We start from the raw sequence: 27,409 nt of genomic DNA, 5'->3' as shown, positions 1-27,409 counted from the left end.
ATCCATTAGCATGTAAAAATCTGATGTACCTTGAGACTGTTAATGATTTTGGATACTCAGGACTGATGTGTATAATTATTAAACTAAGATGTGCCTTTTTTTTTCTGTTCTCAATGAAAGATTGCCATTTTCCTGGTCTTTGTTAAGTGTTAAATATTTGTGTCCTCCCCAAATTCATATCTTAAAGCCCAAATCTGCTGTGTGATGGCTTTTGAAGATGGCCTCTAAGTAAAGTAATCAAAGTTAAAGAAGGTCCCAAGATGTGGCTGTGATCTTTCAAGATTATTGCCCTTATGAGAGGAACACAAGAGCCTTCTCTGGACACATACCTAGAATAGCCACCCATTTGAGGACACAGCAAGGTATGTGCTTATAAACCAGAAAGAACCCAAATTTGCTATCATCTTGACCATGACTTCCAGCCTCTAGAACTGTGAGAAGATGAATCTCTGTGGTCCAACCTGCCCAGCCAGTAGTATTTTGCTATACGAAGCCTTAGCTGACTAAATACTGAGAAGTGGGATGCCATTGAGACAAACACTGAGATCTGTGAGAGAAGCTTTAGAATTGGATGATGGAGGATGCAGGGTCTCTAAGATGTGTGTTGAGAAGAGCCAACTGGCTAGGGCATCTATTTGCTGTAATATGGCTGTTCATGGTGATCCTAGAATGTTAAGAAAGAAAAGAGGAGTAGTGTAGATCAGGTTCTTGATGTCTCAGAAAATAGGTGTTACCTTGAAAAGAACTTAGTAGAAATGTGAGCATTAATGAGTTATTCTGTTAAGGACTCAGCAGGAACAAAGAGCTGGTATTGGAAACCAGTGGAAATGGGATTCTTATTTGTAAGTTGGCAAAAATGCAGCCTGACTTTGCCCTAGTGTTTTGTCTAGAATACAGCCTGCAAAAAGATGAGGCCAGACATTCAATGGAAAAGATTTCTCAGAAAACCACTGAATGTGTTCTTTGATGCTTCCTTTACTGCTTATAATAAAATATGTAGAGGGATAAATTGAAGAAATCAAGAGAAAAGGAACCAACTTAAAAAGTTGAAAAATCCTTAGCCTACTCATGTTGTAACGAACAAGAGAGGATGCAGCTGAACAACCACTTGTTAAAGAAACTGTGTGATATGAACCATGAATTTAATCAGCCACCACAGAAGGAGGAAGAGAGAAGGGGTATACCAGCAGATACTTCCATGTCAGCAAAAGGATTTAGGACAAAAGGTACAACATGTTGTTATTCTACTAACAACATGCATTCACCATCAATAAAGGGGAGTGTGACCTGAAGAGATAATCCAAAGTTGCTGTGGACTGAGGATGCCCACCTAGAGCTTTGAACTCAAGATATTTCTCAACTTCAAGATCTAATTGGATTTGCCTCAGTGGGTTTTAGCCTTTCATGGCATCAACACATTTCTTTCTTTTTTTGATGTCTCCATTCTGAAACTGGAATCCCTCCTCTAGGCACTCTGCCACTGTGTCTCAGATGTACACACCTTGTTTGAGTGACTCACAGCTGGGGGAATCTGCTGAGGGGGTCTGTCATATCTAGGTATCTCCTCACATGAGTAGATGATGCTGAGATGAGACTTTAGTTTTAGATGTTAGAGAAAATGTTGATAGGACTTCTATTTTTGCTTTTGAGCCAAGCCTTTAACAGCTGAGCCATTTCTCCAATCCATGTTGATAAGACTTAACACTTGGGATCAAATAGCTTTCACAATCACATTGCTAGTGTATAAAAAGTTCACTCTGATTGTTTTATGGATTGATTCTATTCTCCTATCTCTTTTCATTGATTTCAAAAGGTCAACCTGACCAGTTAGAGACAGCTTTAATCAATTCCTCTCTTTTTCTCTTTCCTGTCTCTGGATTCCTTCTCAGGACATAAGGAACTGAGGTTTGGTTTCCCTTCTTGCTTTCTTAGTAGACCTCCTCTGTATATGGTCCTCCTTCTGCTTCTGGGAGGATCTGGAACAGCCTAGGGCCTTGCTGCTCACTTCTAGGCAGGCTGTATTAATATTTCTATCCTGTTGTTGAAGCAGGATAGCTATTTGTACAAGTCTAGTGACACAGTTAAAACATAACACAACTCTCTAATGAAAGAGCCTCAGGTGGAGGCTGAACCCCAATTCCACTCCTCTACAATGATGCTGGGGTTCCTGATCCCCATAGTAAGAGTAGAAGGGGAGAAGAAAGAAGGTCAAGAACTGCCCCATGTGTTTGGCATAGCTATGAGCTGGCACAAAGAGCAGGCGTGAGATCCCAGGGGACTTTTGGGATGTCACTGGTATCTAGAGAGACCACCATACTCTGGAACTGAGCACGGTGATCCTTCCCTTAGAACTGGTACCATATATCTTCCTTGTCCCACCTACTTCTGTCGCCCAAGTGCTCACATTAAAGGTGTGCACTACCACATCCAGCAAGATTTAGAATTATGAAAATGAATCAATGAGCTAACAGAAAATTAAGTAGCACCTAGAGACCAAAAATTAAAGAAATCAAACAAAAAATTAAGAACCAAGAGATAACAGTATTACATGAAAATTTGAACAGTTATACTTCATACAGAAGAGAAGAAATTCCAGATGGAATATTTTAAGATGCAAGAGGAATGAGAAGCAAGAAAACAGTGACTATAAAGTAAATCAATCATTGACTGAAATAATGACATAGTAAAAACAAAAAGAAATGAGTGAATAAAATATAACAGCAGAGAATTAAAGAGGGTGATTTGGATTAGTTCTAAGGGTCTTGTATATCTTTGGAGGTTATCTTATTTTAAGACAGAGATGTGGTTTAATTTCAAAATAAAAATCAGAATGAGAAAATATAATCAAAGGAAAAGACAAGAAAGTAAAAACTCAAATGGGTACAATAAATAGAAAGCATAAAAGACCAATATATCACTAATTGTAAGAAATATGAATGGAATAAACATGCCAATTAAATGATACATGAGGGGGCTAGAGAGATGGCTCAGCAGTTAAGAGCACTGGTTGCTCTTCCAGAGGACCTAGGTTCAATTCCCAGCACCCACACTGCAGCTCGCAACTGTCTGTAACTCCTATTTCAGGGGATCTGACACCCTCATACAGACATACGTGCAGGCAAAACACTAACACACATAAAATACAAATAAATAAAAGATACATGAATTTTCATATTTACAAAGAGCACATTTAAGGTCTAAGGATTTAGAAAGAAAGAGCAAAAATATGGAAAGACACACTGAGGAAACTCTAATAGAGAGAAGACTTATGTCTTTGAATTAATGTCCAAAATTTTCTTTGAAGTTAAAAAGCACTGGGGAGAGGAAGGGGTGAGTCACTACATAATTATTTAGTGATTCATTTCATCAAATGAATAAAATAATTTAAAATTTGTGTGTTTCTAAAATAACTTCAAAATCTATAAAACAAACATTGACAGAATTATAAGAATAATACATAAATTAATCATCAGAAACATATTAAAATAATTTATGAAATAAACAAGTGGACCAGCAAAAGTTATAAAAGATTAAACAAGACAAAAACAAGGTTAATCTAATGGACAAACATAATGCACTGGACTCCCAAACTACAGAGTCCCAGTCTTCTCAAGCCTGCAATAGATTGTAAAATGTTAAAATCAGATGATGAATAAAACTCAACAAAAGTCAAAAGACAAAACTCATAAAAAAACTTATAATAAGACCCCAGTAAAAATTAGCTGGAAATCACTAATAAAAAGATAACCTAGATGGGAGGTGGTGGTACACACTTTTAATTTCAGTACTCAGGAGGTAGAGGCAGGTGGATCTCTGTGAGTTTGAGGCCAGCATGGTCTACAGAGTGAGTCCCAGGACAGCCATGACTACATAGGAAACCCTGTCTCAAAAAAAAAAAAAAAAAAAAAAAAAGATAACCTGAAACCCCCTTTATAACTTTTAGGCCAATGGAATAACTTTTAGGCCAATGAAGAAACTATGACAGAATTTAGAAATATTTACAAATCAGAATATGTAAGATGTAACCAAATCAATATTCAGAAATAAGTAGTCTTGCTTACATATAAATTAAGGCTGGAAATTAACGAGCTAAACAGTGAATTAAATTGTTTTGATAAAGAACAATAAAGCAAATAATCAAATTAGGGAAATGACAAAAGAGAAGATATTGGTGGAATAGAAAATCATTAGTAGAGTTCTTTTAAATAATCAACTTTTCAAATTCTGGTGAATGACCAAGAAAAAGGTATAAGGTATGTTAGTAATACAAAAAGACAATTTCAGATTCTGTAGAGATTTAAAAGATTTGAGGATATTATAAACAAATTAGTGCTAATACATTTGAGATTTGAAAGCAAAGTAATAAATGCTTATTAAAAATTAACCAGGGCCTGGAGAGATGGCTCAGAGGTTAAGAGCACCGACTGCTCTTCCAGAGGTCCTGAGTTCAATTCCCAGCACCCACATGGTGGCTCACAACCATCTGTAATGAGATCTGGTGCCCTCTTCTGTATACATAATAAATAAATAAATGTTTTAAAAAAACTGAACCAGAAGAAGTGAAAAGTTCACATAGTCATATGACTAGTGAAGAAATTGAATCAGAGGCTAAAGAAATGCCTGAGTGGTTAAGAGAACATGCTGTTCTTTCAGAAGACCCAAATTTGATTCTCAGCACCCATGTCAGATATAACTATAACTCCAGCTCCAAGGGATCCAAGGCCTCTGACCTCTGTGGGCACTTACACACACACACACACACACACACACACACACACACACACACACACACACTTAAAAATAAAAAAAAAAAAAAGAAATTAAATCAGTAGTTTAAATCTCCCCACAGAGGAAGTCTAAGCCTAAGTTGCTCAAAAACATTTTTTTTCCCTTTGTTCGGCTTTTATTGACTGTCCCTTGCCACTCTTTCCCCTTCCCACCCGCATGTCGAGGTCCAGAGAGGAACAGGTCTTCTCCTGGATTCACCCCACAAAAAACAATTTTTAAGCAAAAAGCAAATGGAAAAATTTATCCTATTCTGTACTCAATCTGTGGTGCTGAATTGGAAATGGAGATGTCTGTGTGAACTGGTGGCTTTCAATGTATACGGATAGACCAAAGCATGGTGATATACGCCAAGTGGGCACAATGCACACACAGAAAAGTCTGCTGCCCAGTAACAATACACGTACTTTGCATTCAGAGCCCAGCTCTGAACTCCATTCACCACTGGAAGGAGCCAGGGATTTGAGAACAGGGGAGGTACAAGATAAGCTGTACCTGTTTGTGCCAGAAAATAAACAATGGAGGAATATCATGCAACATAGGATGGCCAGAAAGGAGGCTCTACTGGCCAAGCCAGGAATGATTTCAGCATTAAAATGATTTATGGTAGTAATAGCTGATAGCTATATGAATAAAACAGGGTTCTATCAGTGTACATTAGTATAGATGGGTGAATGAAATAAACAATGAGAAGGTCTCTCTTTAATATACTACCAGATAATAAAGGTAGTTGAGACAAACACAAAAGAGGTGAGCTTATAAGTCATCATCCAGTGGCCATTGAGCTATAATTAATTCAGGCAAATAATACCAACAAACACAAAGAATAATAGTGAAAGTGATGAGAAATGGGATTTTTATAGTCTCAAATGAAATATCTTTTTGTGTCAAGGGGGAAAAACACAAAGGAGAGAAACAGTATTCATTGTCCTCAGTGGTTCTATTTGACCGGCTGAGAATACCTAAGTTAACACTGTGTATCACACCAAAAAGCAACTTGGGTTGAGTCCAGCATAACTTGGTGATCTTCCTGATTACAATGTGTGTTCTCATCTGATCACAAGCACTCATCAGTCTGCCACTGGCTGGGTTGTGGGCTTCAAAGAGATCTGACAGAAGAAACTGGACTGTGGTGAGAACCACAGCTTTCCAGCCAATGACTTAGCAGAGATCTTACTGCACTCATTGGTAAGCTTCAGTGGAGTCCATGGGAAAAAACTGGGTGTGTTGTGCTGTTCTTAAAAGTTTTGTGTAAGTTTGACACCTCAAAATAAGTCAACAGGAGGCATCAAGAAAACAGCACTTAAAAATTGTAGAGAAGTGTTCTGTGAGGCCTGAGTCTGCAGTGTGCATTCAGTGAGGTCCTGGGTGCTCCCGGGTTGTAGAATTGTAAGTCCTAGGGAACAGGAGGAAAGAAAAAGGGCATGGGGTGGTAGAGCCTATAAAGAGGCTGTGTTCCCCAAAGTGGATATATACATGTGTCTATGAAGAGCATTTTCCTCACCACCACGATCATGACTGTCTTCATCATTAGCAGAGGGCTGGACAATTACAGGAATTCAGAGCAGAGGAGTGGACAGTAGAGGCTGTGGAAAGGGTAAAACATCTCTCAGCAGGGCTTAAACATGATATGAGCAGGGAGCAGGCATAAGGAGAGATTTTCTGGCTTGTGGAAATGTTATCTCTGCAGCTTGCATACCTGAATATTATTACCTTTATTTCCTTCAGTTATTTTTACTTTTAATTTGAACTTTTATACAGTATTTGTACTCATTAGTGGAGCAAAATATGTATTATACTTATATTGAAACATATATAACAATTAAGTCAGAATAATTAGCATTTCTCTTTTTTGTTATTAGAGTTAACACATTATGTATACTAATAGTTTTGAACCATTATTACATTTCTGAAGTGAAAACTATTTGGTTATTTTCTTTCTTTTTGAGATTTATTTTACTTATATGAGTGTTTTTGTCTGAATACATGCATGTTTTTGTCTGTGTACTACATGCATGTGGTGCCTGAAAAGGTCACAAGAGTTTGTTGGATCCTTTGGAACTTGAGTTACAGTTGGTTCTTCAGAGCTACTTCCTGCTTCCAAATCTATTTTTGTAGCCATTACCCACCACCTCTGTTTCTCTTCACACTATCCTTCACATCCTATGAGTGACCACTGTTCTCTCTACTCCTGTGTGACCAACATTTGAGAACATGTGGTAGATTCAATGCTTGGCTTCTTTCATTTAGCACAATGACACCCAGTTCCATCATTTGTCTGGTAAATAATAGCATTTCATCCTTTTATGGATAAATAGCATTTTATAATGTTTATTCATCACATTTTCCATATCCATTCATTCATCAGTGAACATCTAGGCTGATTACATACCTTGATTATTATGAATGGTGCTAGAGTTAATACAGGTGTCTCTTTGATGAGTTCATTTTCTTTGGGTGTTTACTCAGAAGCAAGGTGTAGGATTATATCACATTTCTTATTTTAGTTTTTAAAATTACATTTATTCTCCTTCCTTGTGGGTTGTGGGAGGCATTTTTCTACCATGTGCAGCATATAGGCCCTGAAGCAACTCAGGTTGTTAAGTTTGGTAGCAATCACTGTTATCCACTGAGCCATCTTGACACTTGCCATTTTTTTCCCATGATAATCTTGAAGTATTTCACCTATGTTTTCTTTTTCTAGTTTCATAATTTGGGGACTTAACATCTGGTTTTTAGATCAGGTCTGAGTTGATGTTTGCAAATGATGGATAGGAGTCAAGTCTTGATCTTGTGAATATGAGTAATTCCTCATGAACTCAGATATGACCCCTGTGAATCCTTCAGTGGTATCAGTCAGCAATGTCTAGAAGTTTTCCCTGAATTAGACCCCAGGTATTATAGAAGGAGTTTTCTTTGGCAGTACACAAGAGGTGCTGAAGGATATAAACTCAGGACCCAAGAGGCAAATATGCCAATTCTGATCATGTCAGCTTCTGTTCCTGAAAGAGGTGGTGCTCAGGGATGTAGACTATGGAGGCTGTATCCCTATAACTCACAGAAGGGACATTCTCAAGGGGAATGAGGAGGTGTCATAGCCTAAGGGAAGTACCAAAACTCCTCCATCTTGAGGGAAGTCCCTGGCTGTGCTTGAGTACCTGTCCCTTATGCAGGATACTTGTTGCCCCACAATGCATTGCATAGTTGACCTGGTTGGGTTCATGAAGCTGCAGCTTTCTGTGCTACTGTGATTCCCTTGAGATGGTGATATGCAAGGGCTCTGTCTCTGGAGCAGGGAGATTCTGAAAGAGTCTCTGTTCTCAAGATGGCATGTCACTAAAGCAGGTTTCAAGGCTGGGAAGACATGGCCAGTTCATGAAGCCAGGTTATAGCATATGTATGGTCTGTCATATATATAATTGTGATCTCTCTGCAGCCAGAGCTGCTGGTGTCTAGGGTGCTTAAGTCAGCAGGAACTCTGTTCACTCTCTCCTTCCCAGGGAATGGGATCATGACCATGTGTTTCACTCTACTCTCATAGCTACCTAGCAGTTTCCTGTCTCTGAAAGGCTAACACCTTCCAGCCACTATCCTGGAAATGTGGATGTCTATTTGGGGTACTGGTTCTTTCTTAGGGTTAAGGTGAACACTTGAGCTCCTCTTTCTTGGGATTGCTTCATCTAGATCTTTTCTCAAAGGTCATCCCCTCAGATGGTTTGTCTGACCACACTTTTGACATCACTCCTCATCCCCAAGCCGCAGTAGAATGTCTCTGGCTTCCTCCTCAGTGTTTCTTTGTATGTTTGGCTTGCATGTGGTATCTCATTCTCTGCTGTATAAAGTCAGGGATAGGTAATGACAAGTATTGAAGGGGAAGCAACTGCAGGGAACAAGTGGGTATATCTTTACAAAGACCTGTGTATCTGGCATTAAGTTACCAGGATGTTTTACTAAGTTCAATCTGTATATGTTGATCACAATTACAGCAAAAACCCTGATAGGAGCTATAAACCATTATAAAAACCCCTATATTGATGTATAATTTTTTTATGTAAAGGAGCTGAAGACTCAGATGCAAGTTTTCTGACAAGTAACTATAGATTTATTTATGAGTGTTTGTGATGTGTGTGTGTGTTCGTGCTTGCATGCGTGTGTGTGTGTGTGTGTGTGTGTGTGTGTGTGTGTGTGTGTGTGTTGCTGAGAATTGAACTCATGGATAACCAAGTGCTCTACTGAGCTTTCATCCTCCATTATCAGCTCATGTTTACAAGTAGATTATATACTCTTCCTGACCTCTAGGGTACCCAGTCTGAGCTGTCAGGACAGTATCTGGTTATGGGCTGTGGGAGTTTGGTGAATCTTAAAGATTCACCCTATTTGTGCTGATATTCACACCTAAGCATCATGAAATTATTAGTTTAGTACATCTTTAACTTTAAAGTATTTTATTTTAAAACACACTCTTGGATTTTGTTTTACAAAACACTTCTTGAGCCCTCACTGATACTGGAGAACTTTCTCTTGCTATTGTTTGCTGAAACATTTCTTGAGAAAACTCCATAAGAACACCCAGTTTTTGTTAAACCAGATACTTGATATCATGAAAAGAATATGGATCTGCACTGTGCCTGAATCATGTTCTTCCCTCCCACAAAGAGCTAGTTTGGATTTCATCTTTCACAACAACAGGTATTTGAAGGACACATGTGTGACTGGAGCTATGCTGAGACTGTGGGAAGAAGTAAATGCCTTTAGCAAGGAGTTAAGAAGAGATGGAGACATGGCTGCCTTTTGACTAGTCCTCACTGGCTCAGAGGAAATGCACTTTTAAAATTTAATTTATTTATTTCACATCCCAATGGCAGCCTCCCCTCCCTCCTCTCCTCCCACTCACTCCCCTCACCTTCCTTCCACCTCTTCTCAATCCACTCCTTCTCCATATGCAATCAGAAAGGGGCAGCCTCCCATGGGCATCAGCAAAGTGTGGTTTATCAAGCTTCCTTAAGTCAAGCACCTCTTCCTGAATTCAGTCTGGACAGGGCAATCAAGCATGAGGGATAGGTTCCCAAGAGCCAGTCAAAGCACCAGGGACAGCCCCTGCTCCCATTGCCAGAAGTCTCACAAACAGACCAAGTTACACAACTGTCTCATATATGCAGAGGACCTAGGTTGGTCCCATGCAGGCTCCCTGGTTGTCAGTTCAGAATGAGTTCCCATGAGTCAGGCAAGCCATTTTTGTGGGTTTTCCTGCAATGTCCCTGACCTCCTGTGATCCCTCTTCCCTCTCCTCAGCAGGACTCCCTGAGCTCTGCCCAGTGTTTGGCCGTGGGTCTCTGAATCTCCCTCCATCAGTCACTAGATGAAAGGCTCTCCACTGACAACTAGGTAGTCACCAATCCAATCACAGGGTATGACCAGTTCAGGCTATGCATCCACTGCTGCCAGGAGTCTTAGCTGGAAATGGGGGCTTTATGGAGTCCAGTAGATATAAGCTAGTGACCTACAATGATGTATAATTTATTTATGAACACTCAGATGATTGCCAGGCAAGCAGGCCAACTCCATGCTGTTGTCAGTTACAAGTTTTCTGACAAGTAACTATAGATTTATTTATGAGTGTTTGTGGTGTGTGTGTGTGTGTGTGTGTGTGTGTGTGTGTGTGTGTGTGTGTTGCTGAGAATTGAACTCACAGATAACCAAGTAGAAGCCTGATGAAAGGGAAACTCCCATAACTCTACAATGGTGGCCCCGATATTCTCAGAAATGCCATATTAATTTCCAAAGTGGCTGTACAAGATTGCACTCCTATCAGCAATGGAGGAGTGTCCCCTCCACATCCTCTCCAGCATAAGCTGTCATTTGTGTTTTGTAGCTATTCTGACAGGTGTAAGATGAAATCTCAGAGTCATTTTGATTTGCACTGAGGAAATGCATTTGTGTGTGTGTGTGTGTGTGTGTGTGTGTGTGTGTGTGTGTCTGTGTCTGTGTCTGTCTGTGTATATCTGTGTGTGTTTCTTTGTAAGCTGTTTGGAAGTGTGAAATATTTAATAAATGTATTTTGAAAAATCTAGAAGTTATATATCAAAAGTAGCAATTTGCTGTGATATACAACTTGAACTATGCTCCAGTTTTTAATATCACATTTGGGTGAGTCTTTATTCATATTCTGATGTCTTTTCTTATCTGAAGGACTGAGCATATTTTTGAATGATAAGTGGTCATTGCAGAGATCCCAAAGGCTAGTATTTAGTAAAGTGTCAGGTAAGGCACAGCCATCAGCTGGGGTGACAGGGGCATATTCCCATTCTTCTTGTCTAGCCTCTTTAGATGGCTGGAGGAGGAAACAACATAAAGGATACTGGCCCAATGTGTAGCTTGGAGCCTGGAGGTCAGACACAGTATAGAGCCTGGGCTCCTATCTGATGCTGAAATGTTGGCATTTTACCCCAAGCCATGTCTTGGATGTGTATTTATCATGGTTCTCTAGAGAAACAGATCAACAAGGGCAGGAATTGTGAGGAATTGGTTCATGTAGTCATGGAAGCTGAATCCATGGGAAACGCAGGGAAATGAATGTTGTGATCCAGCCCAAGCCCAAACTGAGAGTCAGGAGCAGATGTAAATAAGAGGCTATGTTCCAGCTCACCCAGAGGCAGAAGGAAAGGATAATTTTCTCCCTCATCAATTTCTGCGCTCCTCAGGCCTCAGCAGTTGGGTGACACCATCCACAGTTGGAAAGCTGTACCTGCCTCACTAGACCTTGATTCAGATGCTACCCTACCTGAAATACCCTCAGACATTGGAAACTGTGTGACTAGGTAGCTCACACATAGCCAAAGCAATGTTGGTCATGGCCCCAGGTACTGTCCTTGTTAAAGCAGAGGCCAGTCCTTGGTTGTGGATCTGTTCACTTCAACATCTGAAGCCAGTCAGTAAGGAGGTTCAGACTTGTCCTCTCCAAGCACTCCTGGATTTTCTCCAAATTAATGAGATTCCATGCATGTGATAGGAACCCTGTGTCCTGATCCCTGGCAGGTGCATCACCATCAGGGAATCACTAGACTGCCTAATGCATAGATGGGCCCTTACGTTTAGCAAGACCGAATGTCCCAGATGCACAAAAGAGCTGTGAGTATTACAAGACTGTGGAACCAGCTCCTGCTGTCACCAGGGTAGCCCCTTTAGTTCTGAGACACTCTCAGGGAACCTGTCCACATCTAAGCAACTTTATTTAGAGAGCTTTCTCAAGATAGGATAGCCAGGAATCCAGGGGTTTCTCTCTTAGCCTTCTGGGAACTGCTGAGTGTTCTGCCAGCAGGTCTGGCAGCTGTGTACCTTGGGACAGCTGTGATGTACCTGTAGGTCTGTTGGTCCTTACACCTTCTTCATGTGAAGTAGTATGTGGGACAGGTTTTGGCTGGTAGGACCTTGAAGCATAGTGTGACCGTAATACAAGGCCTGAACAATGTGTCATTCTGTCTGTCCACACTGTTTCTGGGTGAGTCCTGAGTGACAAGTCGTCTCTCCTTCCCCTTCCTCTTCTTTCTCCCCCTTTGTTTCTCTTTCCTATCCTTTTCATACCCTTCCTTCCTGCTCTGCCTGGGACCCACATTTCTATCTATTGACAATCTAAAATAAACTTTACTCAGCCTTGTAAACACGCGGGAAACTTTAGCCAAAATTCTGGAGCATCTCTGCTCCAGCTGGCTAACTCAGCTTTGTCTCAGACCATAACAAATCCAACGTGTAACTACAGGAATGGATGGCCCATTGACCAGACACATTGCTCAGGTGTAGAAACTGACATCACCAAGCTAAGAGAAAAGAGGGAGCCATTTTCAGGCATTACAGCACCACCCAGGAACAGAGATGGTTCAGTCTTACTGCTTCTCCACAAAGAACACTTGGCTGACCTGACACACATACTCCCAGCAGTCACTGGATTTGTGTGTGTCTAGCATCCACAGATGCTTGCCTGCTAAGTGTGGAGAAAGGGAAATACGTTACTAGGAAGTTGGGTGTCTAGGATAGCCTGCACTCCCTGCGTTGCTGTGTGTAGCAATTTCAGTTGTTTCCATGGTAACTCTCCAAATTCTTGCCGTTCAAAACAAACTACTTCGTTTCAGGAAATAAGAGAAGTGAAAGATTCGTTGGTTCCAGTTGATTGTGACCAATTGGGGATTCCTTGAAGTGTTCCTGCGAATCTCAAAAGTGACTGTTTCCTGGGGTAGGGATCTACTGATCTGCCTGCACTTACGGGTGTGGGGGAAGAACCAGGGATTTAGGTCGAGCTGGGCACAGAGCACAGGAATCCAGTCACTTCTGAGCAAGCTACCCCAGTAGGACCCTTTTCTTGCCAGTGGCTCCAGCAGAGTTGGTCGAAACTTGTAGTGGTTGGTGCCTTGGAGTTTCCTGCTCACTGTCCTAGAAGCAGGCTGGGGAGGGGAAGGCCTATAGTCCCGGGGGGGGGGGGCTGGTGGGTGGAAAGCCATGAAGAACGCAGAGGGAAGTAGTGGGCAGGCTCTCAGAGGATTGTGGATCACCATAGCCTTCTGTTGGTTCTTAGACACCTACCCTCTAGCTACGCTTTGTGGGGCCCCAGTGACCTCCACTACTCTTAACTTGTAACAAAGACACTCTGCTTCGGCTGAGCAGCAACTGCAGGCGGTAGTTACCAACCAGACCGAGAGGTGCGACCATCCAAATCCCTCCCATCACGGTCCCACCCCAGGCCCCGGCCACACCTCTATCCCTTTCCCTCGGGTCTGGGCCCCCAACCAATCTCCCCCACGCCTGCCGGGCGGGGCCCCATTCACTCGCACGCGATCGCAGCCATCGCGTGACGCCTGTGGCCGCAGGAGGAAGCCAGAGGCGCCAAGCAAGCGATGGGGGTGGCGGAGTCCCGGGAGCTCAGCCTTTGCTGGACCTAGCCGCTCTTAAAGGCAGAGCTGGCTCCAGGGGTTGGGGTGGGGAGATCCTGTAGATTTGGCCAATTTCTGGGTTGTGCTCAAGTGGTCCAGCAGCCCCACCCCTACCCTCTTCCTGGCACAACAAGCGTACTGGCCCCTCAGCCACCCTGGCTTAATTTCTCTGGAAGCCTTCTGCAAACTCAGCGGTGCTGGGAACGTTGCTCCTCTTCAGGGAGGTCATCAGAAAGCTGTCCGCTGGGTATCCTCCCGGCTGATGCCTTGGTTTATATGGAACCTACATGGGTCAAATTTTCTTGTCCTGTCCCCCCCCCCTCCACCTCACCCCCGAACAAGGGACCAGCAGTTCAATTCAGTCTTGGAGTTTCCATGGCACATAGTCCAGGGGTGTGGGGCTGCCCTCCAAGGGTTCTAGCGCCTCCGCGTGGAAGCTAGTCTCTCAGTTCCCTGTCGCCAGAGGGAAGCAGAGCAGATCACTAAAATGGGCCCCTTGAAACTCAATGTATCAGTGCCTTCTGATGCCCAAAATGGGGAGATTAGTGATGAAGGACGACTTAATGGTGGGTAGGCTTCAAGGAATCCGGCTCCACCTCTTTCTTTCCCCTAGAGCAGTGTTTCTCAACCTGTGGTTCTGACTCTTTTGGCAAACCTCCATCTCCAAAAACATTTGCATTATGACTGTAACAGCAAAATTACAGTTATGAAGTAGCAATGAAAATAATTTTAGGGTTGGGGATCACCACAACATGAGGAACTGTATTAAAGGGTCTCAGCATTAGGAATGTTAAGAACCACTGCCCTAGAGGCATCAGGGGCTGAAGTCTCCCAGGAGGGATCTGAGTTCTGACAAAGAAAATGGTATTCTTTACTTAGCATAGTGAACAGAAAACCCAGCCTCAGTACTTGGGGGAGACAAGGGTGAGAAATGTAGCGTCAAAGAAAGGAAGAGAAAGACACCAGGTCCCAAAGGTCATCGTCTCCTGGACTCCCTTGGGGAGGGTGGCCTGTCACACAGGGTCCTTTGTCCCTGCCAAAATCCTTGCATGTGGGCAGGACTGTCTGAGGATGCCATGGACTTCTGGGACAGTGGAGGCTGCCAGCCAGAACAGCAGCTTTGAGTGAAGCTAGGAAGGCTAACTCTGAAGACCAAGTGTAGGTCTGTTGTGGGGCGAGGCAGGGTGTTAAACAGTATCTTGATTCCAGAGTAGTAGAGCTGTCTGGGAGCCCAGATTCTGCAAACCTCTGGAGATGCTGAGAGCTCCACAAAAAGGGGAGTTCAGTTTCATGGGACCAGCTGTCAGTAGACTGGTGGGAACCACTCAGGAAGGGAGGTATGAAGTCACAATGAGGCTCAAATTCTAGATAAGGATTGCTAAATACCATCACTCCTGGGCATCAGGGATTGCTACGGCCAAGTCATGTAACACATGAATGATAGAACTTTGATTCAAATATTACTTTTATTTCTGAATAATATGCCCAGCCCATTAAACCCATCCTTTTAAGCATGAAGTGGGCTGCTAACAGGCAATGAGAGTACTTTTGAGAATGCTGTGGCTCTCAAGAATGGGGCTTTCTGTCTGGACTTAGGTTTCCTGGATGGTGGGGGATGGCATGAGCCCACTGAAGACTAGAATCCAGCTTAGTAAGAGAACCATGAATTTTCCACCCCAAAGCCATTAGACCAAACTTGGATAGGAGTATCAAGGAGGTGGGCATCTTCATAGGCCCAGAACCATTTTTGGGAAGGGTGGGCATTCTCAGGAGACTTCATTTACCTCCAGGTGAGGGCATTTGGCCTGCTCCCTTCCAGGAGAGATGAGAGTAAGGGATATGGATGAATTCAGGGAGCCTTGGCCTAGCCTGGAAGCAGATGACAGACAGGCTCCCTTTCAAAAGGTAACTGACAGTGCTGTTGGGATCCACTGGTATTTGGGTCTCAGGAGGTTTCTGTAAGGACCCTAGGATCCTTGGTTATGAAGGGGACCTGGCAGAAAGCCATGCTTTGTTTAAAGGCTGAGTAGATGGGAGAGTCAAGAGCAGTTTTCAAGATGAGGGTGGGTGGTACATAAGTTTGGTCACACTTTTACTTTAGGTCACCCTTTCATGCTGGCCTGGGGCCTCAACTTGCTCCTGCCAATCATACAACTTTTAAGGACTTCATGGAGATCCTGCATGTCCTGAATAGGGAAACAGCACAGCCCAGGTTAGATATCTAGCAGGAACAATAGGGTAAAAATCAGAGAAACACAAGAAAAATGTGACTTAAAAGCCACTAGCAGACCTGGGCTCTGCAAAGGACTCATCTGTTCATTCTTCCTTGACAGCCTTGCAGGAGACATGTATATGGCCAGCTCCGGCCCTGCCACCTGAAGACCACTCACACAGAGCATTCCCTGTGCAGGAGGGACGGCTGCTGCTCGAGGTAAGTGCACATTTCACTGCAACCCCACACAGCCATGATGATGATGATGATGATGATGATGATGATGATGATGATGATGTGTGTGTTTCCTGAGAAGCTGAAAGGTTCTTGAAAGGTTTCATGAAAGCTCATGGAAATGCCTTCATGAGCTGTTTGCCAGACTGATCCAAGACTGCTTAAGCTAGGATCTGTAGGTAGAGATCAACTTCAAGGATGGAGTTAAGGATTTCATCATCCTCATGCTAAATCTGAGAAACACTTGTCATCCCATATTCTCTGGTTTTACCCATTGATGAAAGAACCTAAATATTAGGCCATTTATTTTCCAAATTAAAGACTAAAAATAGTCAGTGTTGAGTTTCTATGTGGTTCATCCAGAGCCCTACACAAATAGGGCCTGACAATTCCTGCATTTTACACTGGCATTCAGGCCTAATGGGAACTTCCATCAGGTGGAGCTTTTCCATATGCAATGAACCCCAAGATTCTTTGGTGCTGGGATTCCTCTGAACTGTTCAAGTTCTGATATCTCAGAAGATGATTACAACAGAACAGTCTCTGAGGGTTTAGGAATTGGTAGGAATATGAGATGGGGCAGAGTTGTATTCCTTTATTCCCCAGCCTCATTGGGCCAGGCCCTGGGTGAGCCTCTGTTGGTAGTACAGATAGCAGGAGCTGGTAGTTCCCCATTTTCTCTTCTCAATCACAGTGGGAAGGGTTGGCTTTCTGTTTATCACCATTCAGATTTAAGGCACCATCTCTGTCTACGCCTGCTTTAAAAAGGGGAATGGAAATATTAAGAGTCCATAGAGGGGATAGCACCTTTCAGTGAGAAGCCACGCCTTCTCACTTCTTTTACTATTTTTTTTTACATTAGAAAACTTCATACACATATATAGGAAGAAGTAGATCATGAACAGCCAGGAACCAGGCTCCATTCCAGAAAGCATGCTTAGACTTACCTGCCTTCCCTACAGGTTTCTGCATCCTGCTTAATAGCTCAGATTTCCTTTGTATTGGATTTTCTTGCCTCTTATGGTCCCCTGACTCTGCCACCTTTAGTCAGTCTGTGTGAACTATAGATGAAGGACAGTGTTTTGGGTATCCCTTGGCCATGAGCAACTTTGAGACATTACATGCTTTGCATTTCCCACAGCATCCAGGAGGTTCTGGGAACACCAGGTGTGCCTAAGGGAGAGAGGGTTAGGGTGAGGAAGCATTTCTAAGTGCTATTACCTCTGATGAAAAGTCTGTGTTTTGATTAATTTATAAACCCCATCCTTTAAAAAATACAGAAGAGTTGCATGCTCAAAGGAGCACACACATAGAAGCAGTTATGCTTGCTCAGAATAGCTGTGATCTGGTTTCAGCTCTTTGTGGCTCAGTGTGGATGAACCCCAATGACACTGCCATCTCTCTTTGGGGAGCATTGTCCTTTAGTGGAAGAAATACATGCAACTTTATTACTTACCATTATGTGCTAGAAAGCACATTCTTACACACTATTCCTTTTTCTCTAGTATTGCTCTTTCTGTCACTGCTAGTAAAAACAGAGCTTTAAAAGTGTGGCCTGGTTTGAACTGGCATCTCCCCTTAAATCTTTTCAAAATTAATATTTACTAAAAGAATTGAAGACTCATAAAAATCCTCCTAAAACTTTTGTACTAAATTATAAAACACAGAGTATGCACACAGCACCCAGGATACTCAAGTAGTCTGAACCAAGTCCTAACCAGGGTACATGTTCTACATCTCCTGTCCTCCCTCCCTCCTCATATCCTCACTTCCCTTCATACCCCTCTTTTAGGCTCCACACCTCCACCCATACCCTACTCCATACTCTGACACCTCACCACCTTCCTCTACTCCTCTTCCCACACCTCCATACACCCACATTTCCAACCATGCTTTGTCTGGAACCACGTAGGTTATGTGTAGGGATCTTTCTTTCATTTCCAGGGCAAGGAATTAACTACAAGGCTAAAGACACTTTCAGAAGTTTCCCACTGCTCCATGTCCTTGGGGTTGCCTTGGCTTTATCTCCCTCACTCAAAGTCGTTTTGGTGGGTGATTGCTGGAATCTCATTTGAACTAGTATTTCCTCATGACTAAGGAGGCTAAGCATCTCTTCTCTGTGCTCATGTATCATATTTACTAAACTGTTTGAATCCTTTGCACATATAAAACCCACAATTTTTGCCTTCTTACTATTGAGTCTAGAGAGCTCATTGTACATTCTGAACATTGTTTATTTGTCACGTGAAATTTGTGAAAGTTCTCTCCTAGTCTATGGCTTGTTTTTCATTCTTTTGATGGGGTGATGTACAGAGTAGAAGTGTTTAATTTTTATGTTTAATTTTTATTTATCAATTTTTCTTTTTATTGATCATGATTTTGGTGTCCCAAGTAGGAACTCTTTATCCTAAGGTCACAAAGACTTGTTTTTTTTTTTTTTTTAAATGTTTTCTCCAAAGTTTTAAATTATTTTTACATTTATTTATTTATTTATTTATTTGTTTGTTTATTTATTTATGGTGTGTGTGTGTGTGTGTGTGTGTGTGCACATGTGCTAGGGAGGTGAGAGAACAACTAGAGGAGTCCATTCTCTTCTTCTACCATGTGAATCCTGGGTATCAAACACATGTTGCCAAGCTTGGTGGCAAGTGCCTATACCTACTAAGCAATCCTACCAATCCATTCTTCAAAGTTTTATAAGTTCTCTGAATTTTGTCTGGCATATCAACACTACCACACTTCCTAACTCCAGCAGAAGTAAGTAAAATTGTTCTGGACACTAGATGATCTAAATCTTCCAATTGTGTTTTCTTTCAAAATTGTATTGCCAGGGCTGGAAAGATGACTCAGCAGTTAAGAGCACTGACTGTTCTTCCAGAGTTCAATTCCCAGTACCCACAAGGCAGCTCATAGCCATCTATAGTCTGTGGTCTTATGGGATCCAATGCCCTCTTCTGGTGTGCAGATGTACATGCAGACAAAAGACCCATATACATAAAATGCATAAAAACCTTTCAGAAAATTGTCTTGCCTATTTTAGTTTCTTATCTTTTTGTGTGTTTTTTGTTTTTTGAGACAGGGTTTCTCTGTGTAGCTTTGGAGCCTGTCCTGGAACTCGCTCTGTAGACCAGGCTGGCCTTAAACTCACAGAGACCCGCCTGCCTCTGCCTCCTGAGTACTGAGATTAAAGGCATGTGCTGCTACCACCGCCTGGCTTCCTTTATCTTTTAACATACATTTTAGAATGATCATATTGACATCTATAAAAATTCCTACTGGGAACTTGAAAGATGGCTCAGGGATTAAGAGCACTTGCTGCTATTGCAAAGGATGTGGCTTCAGTTCCCAGGACCCACATGGCAGCTCAAGACCATTGGCAACTGAAGTTCCAGGGGACCAATGCCATGTTCTGGGCCTCCATGGGTACTTCCTGCACTTGATACACACATATTCAGGCAAACATTTGTACACATAAAATGTAAATAAATAAATCTTCAAAAAATTTTCTGCTAGGATGGTGATTGCCATTATTAAAACTGAAGTCAATTTGAGTGAGCCCCTGAGCAGGATGTATGTCTGTTTATTTAGGTCTTTAATCACTTTCAAGAGAGTTTTATCACTTTCATCTCAGAGATCCTGTCTGTGTTAGATTCATATTTAGGAATTCATTGTTTTCTGTTGTTTCTATATATGGACCTTTTTAAACTATACTTATTTTTTGGTGGTAAAATATAGAAATGCAGTCTGGTTTCTAGGTTTACTTTGTGTCATATTACTAACATATTAATTAAGTAGTTCTGGGAGCTTTTTCATAGATTTTGTGGAATTCTGTTTTATGTTGATTGTATTGTATGAGGACAGAGATAATCTACACTACAAAGATTCATTTTTTATTTTTAATTATGTGTATGTGTGTGACCAGGGTATGTACACATAAGTACAGGTGCCCATGGGGGCCAGACAAGGGTATTGGATCTCCTAGAGCTAGAATTATAGACAGTTGTGAGCTGTCCTGAATGGGTGCTGGGAACTGAAGTCCCATCCTCTGCAAGAGCAATAAGCATTCTTATCCCCCAGCCCAAAATCTATATTTACTTTTTCAAGCTACCTACTTTTTTTCTTCCATGGTGCATTTTTAGGCTCCCAGCACTGGGTGGAATGAGACTGGTAAATGTAGCTGAAGTTTTTCTGTGTCCCATCCAGTCCTCAGCCACTCAGACCCAAGTAAACACACAGAGGCTTATATTAATTAAAACTGTTTGGCTATTAGCTCAGGCTTACTACTGACTAGCTCTTGTACTTAAACTCAACCCATTTCTGTTAATCTATTTTTCTGTATCTATTAAGCTGATGTTTTTCTTGTCTTTAGTCTGTTGATACTACAAATTATATTGGTTTTTCAACTGTTGAAACAACTTTGCATTACCAGCATAAATCACACCTATATATTGCTGTCCAGTTTACAAAGGGTTAGCATTAAACCTTTAAAATATTTCAAATATTTTTTGAAATTAAAATATAATTACATCATTTTCCTCTTAAAAATTATATTTTCCCCTCCAATCTTTCCTATGTATCTGTTCCCTGACTCTCTCTCAAATTCATGGCCTCTGTTTCTTTGCTATTCTGTAGATAGATAGATAGATAGATAGATAGATAGATAGATAGATAGATAGACAGACAATCCTAAATAGATAAATGCAACCTGCCTAGTACATATTTTACTTGTATGAATATGATTTTAGGGCTGGCCAGGCCACATGATATCAATTTGAGGGCTCTTGCCTAAGGAAGACTATTTCTCCCATCCTCAGACTATAGTTGCCTATAGTTCTTTGTCTAGGTTTGAGGCCCCCTTCCATGTTAGCATGTCAGTTGGTGTTGTTCTTGTTCAGGTCTTGTTTAGATAGCCATGTTGATGAGATTTCATGGGTGCAGCTTCTGTGACATTCTAAGTGATGCAACCTCACAGCAAACTTCCTGTTCCTTGGCTTTTACAGTCTTTCTTCCCCCTCTTCTATTCACTGAATGTTAGGTGCAAGAGTTGTGTTGTAAATGCATCGCTTGGAGCCAGTCAGCACGTGATCATTTTTCTCGGCATTTTGGTTGGTTGTGGCTTTCTGGAATCATCTCCATCTGTTTCTTTTCTTCTTTATTTATTCTTCTCTCATATATTCATACTGACTGCAGTTTCTCCTCCATCCTCTCATCCCAGTATGCGCCCTTACCTCCTCTCTTACCCAGCTCCCCTCCTCCTCCTTTCCCTTCAGAAAAGAGCAGGCCTCCCAGGGAAATGAACCAAACATGGCATATCAAGTTGTAATAAGACTATGCACAAACCCTCATATTAAGGATGGACAAGGCAACTCAGCAGGAGGAAAAGTTCCAAAAGCAGGCAAAAAACTCAGAGACACACCCCCACTCTCACTGCCAGTAATCCCACAAAAACATCAAGCTACACAACCACAACATATATGCAGAGGACCTAGGTCAGAACCATATAGGCTCTCTGACTGTTGTTCCAGTCTCTGTGAGCCCCTAGGAGCCCTGGTTAGTTGATTCTGTGGGCTGTTTTCTTGTTGTGTCCTTGACTCCTCTGGCTCCTACAATCCTTCCTCACCCTCTTCTTCAGGATTCCCCAAGCTCCTCCAATTGTTTGGCTGTGGATCTCTGCATCTGCCCCCATCAGTTGCTGGATGAAACCGCTCTGATGACAATTGAACCAGGTTCCAGTCTATGAGTATAGCAGAGTAGCATTAGGAATCATTTCATTGCCTTTTTTTTTTTTTTTTTTTTTTTTTTTTTGCCAGTTGTGTTTGGTTCTAGCCTAGGTCTCTGGGCTATCCATACTCTGGTTCCTGGCCCTCCAGACAGCATCGGGCATAGGCTCCTTCTTGTGGCATGGGTCTCAAGTTGGACTAGTCATTGGTTGGCCACTCCCACGAGTATTGCACCACCTTTACCTCAGCACATCTTGCAGGCAGAATAAATTGTAGGATGAAGGTTTTGTGGCTGAGTTGGTATCCCAGTCCTTCTACTGGAAAGCCTTGCCTGGTTACAGAAGATGGCTGGTTCAGGCTGCAAGGAGAGGTTTCTTGATGAGGGAGGGGTAAGAGCTACACTTATCTCTGGGTGTAAGGAAAAATATTTAGAATGTAGTTAAGAATTGTGTTGATTTAGTAAAGTGGCAAGTGTATGTTTGTGGTGGTATTGTGTTCCCCAAAATATTGTGCACCCTAATAAACTTATCTGGGGTCAGAGACAGAACAGCCACAATATTAAACATAGAGGATAGGTAGTGGTAGCACATGCCTTTAATCCTAGCATTCCAGAGGCAGAAATACCTCTGGATCTCTGTGAGTTCAAGGCCACACTGGAAACAGCCAGGCGTGGTGACACACGCCTTTAATCCCAGGAAGTGATGGCAGAAAGTTATATAAGGTGTGAGGACCAGGAACTAGCCTGGTTAAGCTTTTAGGCTTTTGAGCAGCAGAGGACACAGAGTCATCCAGTTGGAGGGAACAGGATCAGCTGAGGAACTGGAGAGATGAAGTGGCTGTGGCTTGTTCTGCTTCTCTGATCTTCCAGCATTCACCCAAATACCTGACTCTGGGTTTGTTTTTATTGATAAGACCTTCTAATAATTCATGCTACATATGTTCTCCTCTAAGACCCAGGACTTCACTAATCCTAGGTAGTTGCCAGTACCAGGCAAGATTTTCCTCTTGTTGAACAGGCCTTAAATCCAATTAGGGAACTGTTGGTTACCACTAGGGTATCCACGCCACTAGTACACTCTTAGGGATATTGTACCATGCTGGTCATTGATTTAGTTCATAGACAACACAGTTAGGTAGGACTATTGATTGGTTTCTTTCCTTTGAAACTTGTATGGCACCTTCTGGAACCATGAATGCTAGTCTGCATGGAGGAAGTTTTCAGGTCAGGACCAGACTGAGCCTCCAGGCCCTATGTCCAAAGTACACAGTATCTTCAGGAATAGGGACTTAACTTTAACCTCTGGGAAGTGACTAAGGATAATAACAATAGCATATAATGTTTTGGGAGTATCTTGAACAACCCTGAAAAACAACTCAAAAGAGGACTTCACATGCCTGGTGTGCTAGATAGTTTTATGTCAACCTGACACAAGCTAAAGTCATCTGAGAGGTGGAAACCTTAATTAAGAAAATGCCTCCATAAGATCGGGTTGTAGGCAGGCCTGTAAAGTATTTTCTTAATTAGTGACTGATGGGGAAGGGCCCAATTCATGTCTGGTGCCATCCCTGTGTTGGTGGTCCTGGGTTCTTTAAGAAAGTAGGCTGAGCAAACCATGATAACCCAGTAAGAACTCCTCCATGGCTTCTGTATCAGCTCTTGCCTGCAGGTTCCTCACCTGCCTGAGATTCCTGCCTTCACTCCCTTTGATAAGGAACTGATATCCTTTCCGCCCCAAGTTGCATTTGTCATAGTGTTTCATCACAGTAATAATAACCCTAACTAAGAGACCTGGTGTTAGGGTTTTTGTTAGTCTATGGCTCCTAGGGGAGCATTGTCAGCCTAGATGGGAAAATTTCATCTAAACTATGTTTATATTTATACACAGCCTAATATATAATACACAATTTTAGGTAGATAATAATATGATTCCTTATGACTTTTTCAGACATTCTTACTATTATTTTAGCTACTTCATCCTTCTGTATTTACCTCCCTTTTGCTTCCCTACTTAAAAGTCCCCTCCCTGTTTTTCTCATTTTCCCTTTCAAATCACTTGTACCCTGCTACTCCCCTCTCTATTGCTCCCTGCCACTATGGTCCTTTTGAAATTTCATGGGTTTTGAAGTTACTCAAGGTTATGTATTCAGATCTGAAGATTTGGAGCTAGGAGCCACAGATGAGAGAGAACATTTAACATTTGTCCCTCTGAGTCTAGATTAACTTACTCATTATGATCTTTTCTAGTTACATCCATTTACCTGCAAATTTCATGGGTTCACTATTCTTTAAAGCTGAATAGTATTATATAATGTATATTGCCACATTTTCATTATCCATTCTTCAGTTGAAGGACATTTAGGTTGTTTCTATTTCCTAGTTATTATGAATAGAGCAGCAAGGAGCGTGGCTGAGCAAGTATCTGTGGAGTAGGATGTCTAGTTCCTTGGGCATATGCCAAAGAATGATACATCTGAGTTGTATGATAGATACATTTTTAGGTTTTTGAGGTTTCCAAAGTGGTTGTACTAGATTGCGATCCCACCAACAGTGAATGGGGACTTTCTGTTTCTTACATCCTTCCTCTCCAACACTTAACTGCCAGTTGTTTTGTGGATGTTTGCCGTTCTGATTGGAGTAAGATGAAGTATCAAATTTTGTTTTGATTTGCATTTTCTTAATTTATATGGACAATGAGCCTTATTTAGCCATTTCTTAGCCATGTTTTTTCTTTTGAGAACTCCCTGTTCATATTCTATCTCATTTTTAATGGGATACACACACACACACACACACACACACACACACACACACACATACACATACACATACACTTTTTGCTTTATTTTTGTTCTTTATATATTCTGTATATTAATCAGATGTATAGCTGTGATGTAAATGTATAGATGTAAATTCTGTGAATTTCCTGTTCACTCAATTGAATATTTCTTCAGCTGTGCGGAAGCTTTTTAGTTTTATAAAGTCCTACTTGTAAATTGTTGGTCTCCATTCCTGGCAAATGTGTTCCTATTTGGAAAGTTCTTTCTTATATCAATATCCTGTAGGGTATTATCTATGTTTTCTTCTAGCAGTTTCAGGATTTCAGGTTTCACATTGAGGCATTTGATTCATTTGAAGTTGTACAAGGTAAAAGATATAGGTGGGTCTATTTTTATTCTTTTATCATGAACGCAAATTGGCTTTTGTCAAAGGCTTTTCTACATCTATTGAAATGATCATGTGATTTTTGTCTTTAAGAACACTTATCTGATTTATTGTATTTATTGGCTTGCATATGTTGGATCGTCTCTACATGTCCAAGATAAATCCATCTTGCTCATGGTGGATAGATAGTCTTTTTTGATGTGTTCAGTTTGTAAGTACTTTATTGAAAAAATTTAAAACTGTGTTCATCAAGGATATTGGTCTGTAGTTTCCCATTTTTTGTTGTGTCTTTACCTGATTTTGATATTACTGTGATACTGGCTTCCTAGAAATTTGGAAGTGTTCCTTCTGTTTATGTCTTTTGATTAATTTAAGAAGTATTGGTTGTAGGTCTTTAAAATTTGCAGAATTCTGTGAATCCATTCGGCTCTGGACTCCTTTTAGTTGGAAGTTTTTTTTTTTAATTGCTATTTCAATTACCTTGTTTATTATGGGTCTGTTTAGATGCTGATCTTGGTTTAATTTTGGTAGTTTGGCTGAATCTAGAAGTTCATCCATTTCTTTTAGATTTTCCAACTTAGTAGAGCACAGGTTTTTAAAGTATTCCCTTACAGTATTATGAATTTCTTTGGACTACTTTATAATGTTTCCCTATTCATTTCTGATGCTGTTAATTTGGGTCTGCTCTTTCTTTCTTCTGGTTAGTTTGTCCAAGGGTCTATCAATCCCGTTTATCTTCTCAAAAAACCCAGCTCTTAGAGTTGTTGATTCTCTGTATTGTTTTCTTTGTTTCTGTTTCATTAATTTAAGCTCTGATTTTTATTATTTCTTGCCATCTAGTGAATTTGGATTTGGTTTGCTCTTGTTTTTACAAATTTTTGGTCACATCATTAAATCATTTATGTCTTTTCTAATTTTTAATTATTTTTAATGTAAGCATTAGAGCTGTGAATTTCCCATGAAGGACTGCTTTAATGTTTCCCAAAGGTTTTGTTATGTTTCATTTTCATTTAGTTTCAGGACATTTTTTTTATTTCTTCTTTGACCCATTTATCATTCAGTAATGAGTTGTTTGATCTCCAACAGTTTGTATATTTACTGGAGATTTGTTTGTGGTCTATTTTAAGTTTTGTTGCATTGTGGTCAGATAGTATACATGGAGTTGTCTCTGCCTTTCTGAATTAGTAAAGATTCATTTTGTGTCCCAGGATGTGGTCTATTTTACGGAAGTTTTCATATACTGCTGAGTAAGAAATGCATATTCTTTGGTGTTTAGGTGGAATATTCTGTAGATACTTGTTAAGTCCAATTAATGTATGATGTAATTTAATTCTGATGTTTCTCTGCCTATTTTTTGTCCAGATGATTTTGTCTATTGGAGAAAATCTGGCATTGAAATAGCCTGCTGTTACTGGGTCAATATTAATCTTTGTCTGTAATTCCAAGAGGATAATTTTATGAAATATAGTGCACCAGAGTTTGGTCCATATATGTTTAGGATAGTAATGTTTTCTTGGTTAATTTTTCCCATGATTAGAACAAAGTGTTCTTTATCTCTTCTGATTAATTTTAGCTTGAAATCTATTTTGTCAGATATTAGAATAGTGATGGCTGCTGGCTTTCTGTTTCCATTTAAATAGAATACTTTTGTCCATTATTTCACTCTAAAACATGCCTGTCTTTCAAGATAAGATGTGTTTCTTGCAAACAACAGACAAATGGATTCAGCCAGCCTGTTTCTTTTCATTGGAGAATTGAGGCCATTAATATTTAAACTTATTATTGAAAGGTGTGTTAACTGCAGTAATAGTGTTGATATTTGGTGTTGTGTTCTCAGTAGTTTTTATGTTTCAGTAGCTATAGCTTTGTTTGTTTTTTTCTACAGTCTCTTGGCTGCTCATTCCTCTCTTCAGCCTGAAATATTGTGTCTTCTATTTTCTCCCTCCCACCCATATCCAATTAAATCTGGACTGCCACAAAGATAGGCAGGAAGCACAGGGAGCATTTTCTTTTGCATCCTAGTGCAAACCAGAAGAACAACCACAAACTGTTCTAGGACTATTAGTGGATGCAGAATAATTTTTTTTCAAGACAGGGTTTCTCTGTGTAGCTTTAGAGCCTGTCCTGGATCTTGCTCTGTAGACCAGGCTGGCCTCGAACTCACAGAGATCCGCCTGTCTCTGTCTCCCAAGTGCTGGGATTAAAGGTGTGCGCCACCACTGCCCTGTGTCCTCTATTTTCTTTAGGTTTGGTCTATTGAATATAATGTTTTAAGTCTTTTTATATCATGGAAAGTTTTTCTTTCTTCTTCACCTATGTCAGATAGTTTTGCTAGGTACATTAGGGTAGGTTGGTGGCCATAATACTTTAGGCC

General features: G+C 41.1%; 1 protein-coding gene and 1 non-coding gene across 2 annotated transcripts in view; one reads left to right on the top strand and one right to left on the bottom strand.

Annotated features, from left to right (window-relative positions):
* Positions 1-27,409, top strand: part of Ahrr (aryl-hydrocarbon receptor repressor) — a 100,270-nt gene that overhangs the window by 21,195 nt on the left and 51,666 nt on the right. Inside the window, exon 4 of the mRNA XM_036207435.1 lies at positions 16,040-16,137. Coding sequence (XP_036063328.1) covers positions 16,040-16,137 — 98 coding nt within the window. The remainder of the gene's footprint in view (positions 1-16,039; positions 16,138-27,409) is intronic.
* Positions 26,983-27,109, bottom strand: LOC118596617. The gene has a single exon (XR_004946724.1). It is a non-coding gene; the product is annotated as a small nucleolar RNA SNORA31 (small nucleolar RNA).

Source organism: Onychomys torridus, chromosome 15 (assembly GCF_903995425.1).
Source record: "Onychomys torridus chromosome 15, mOncTor1.1, whole genome shotgun sequence".
Lineage (NCBI taxonomy): Eukaryota > Metazoa > Chordata > Mammalia > Rodentia > Cricetidae > Onychomys > Onychomys torridus.
Note: the sequence above shows the minus strand (reverse complement) of the source record. Positions and strands in the feature narration are given on the sequence as shown.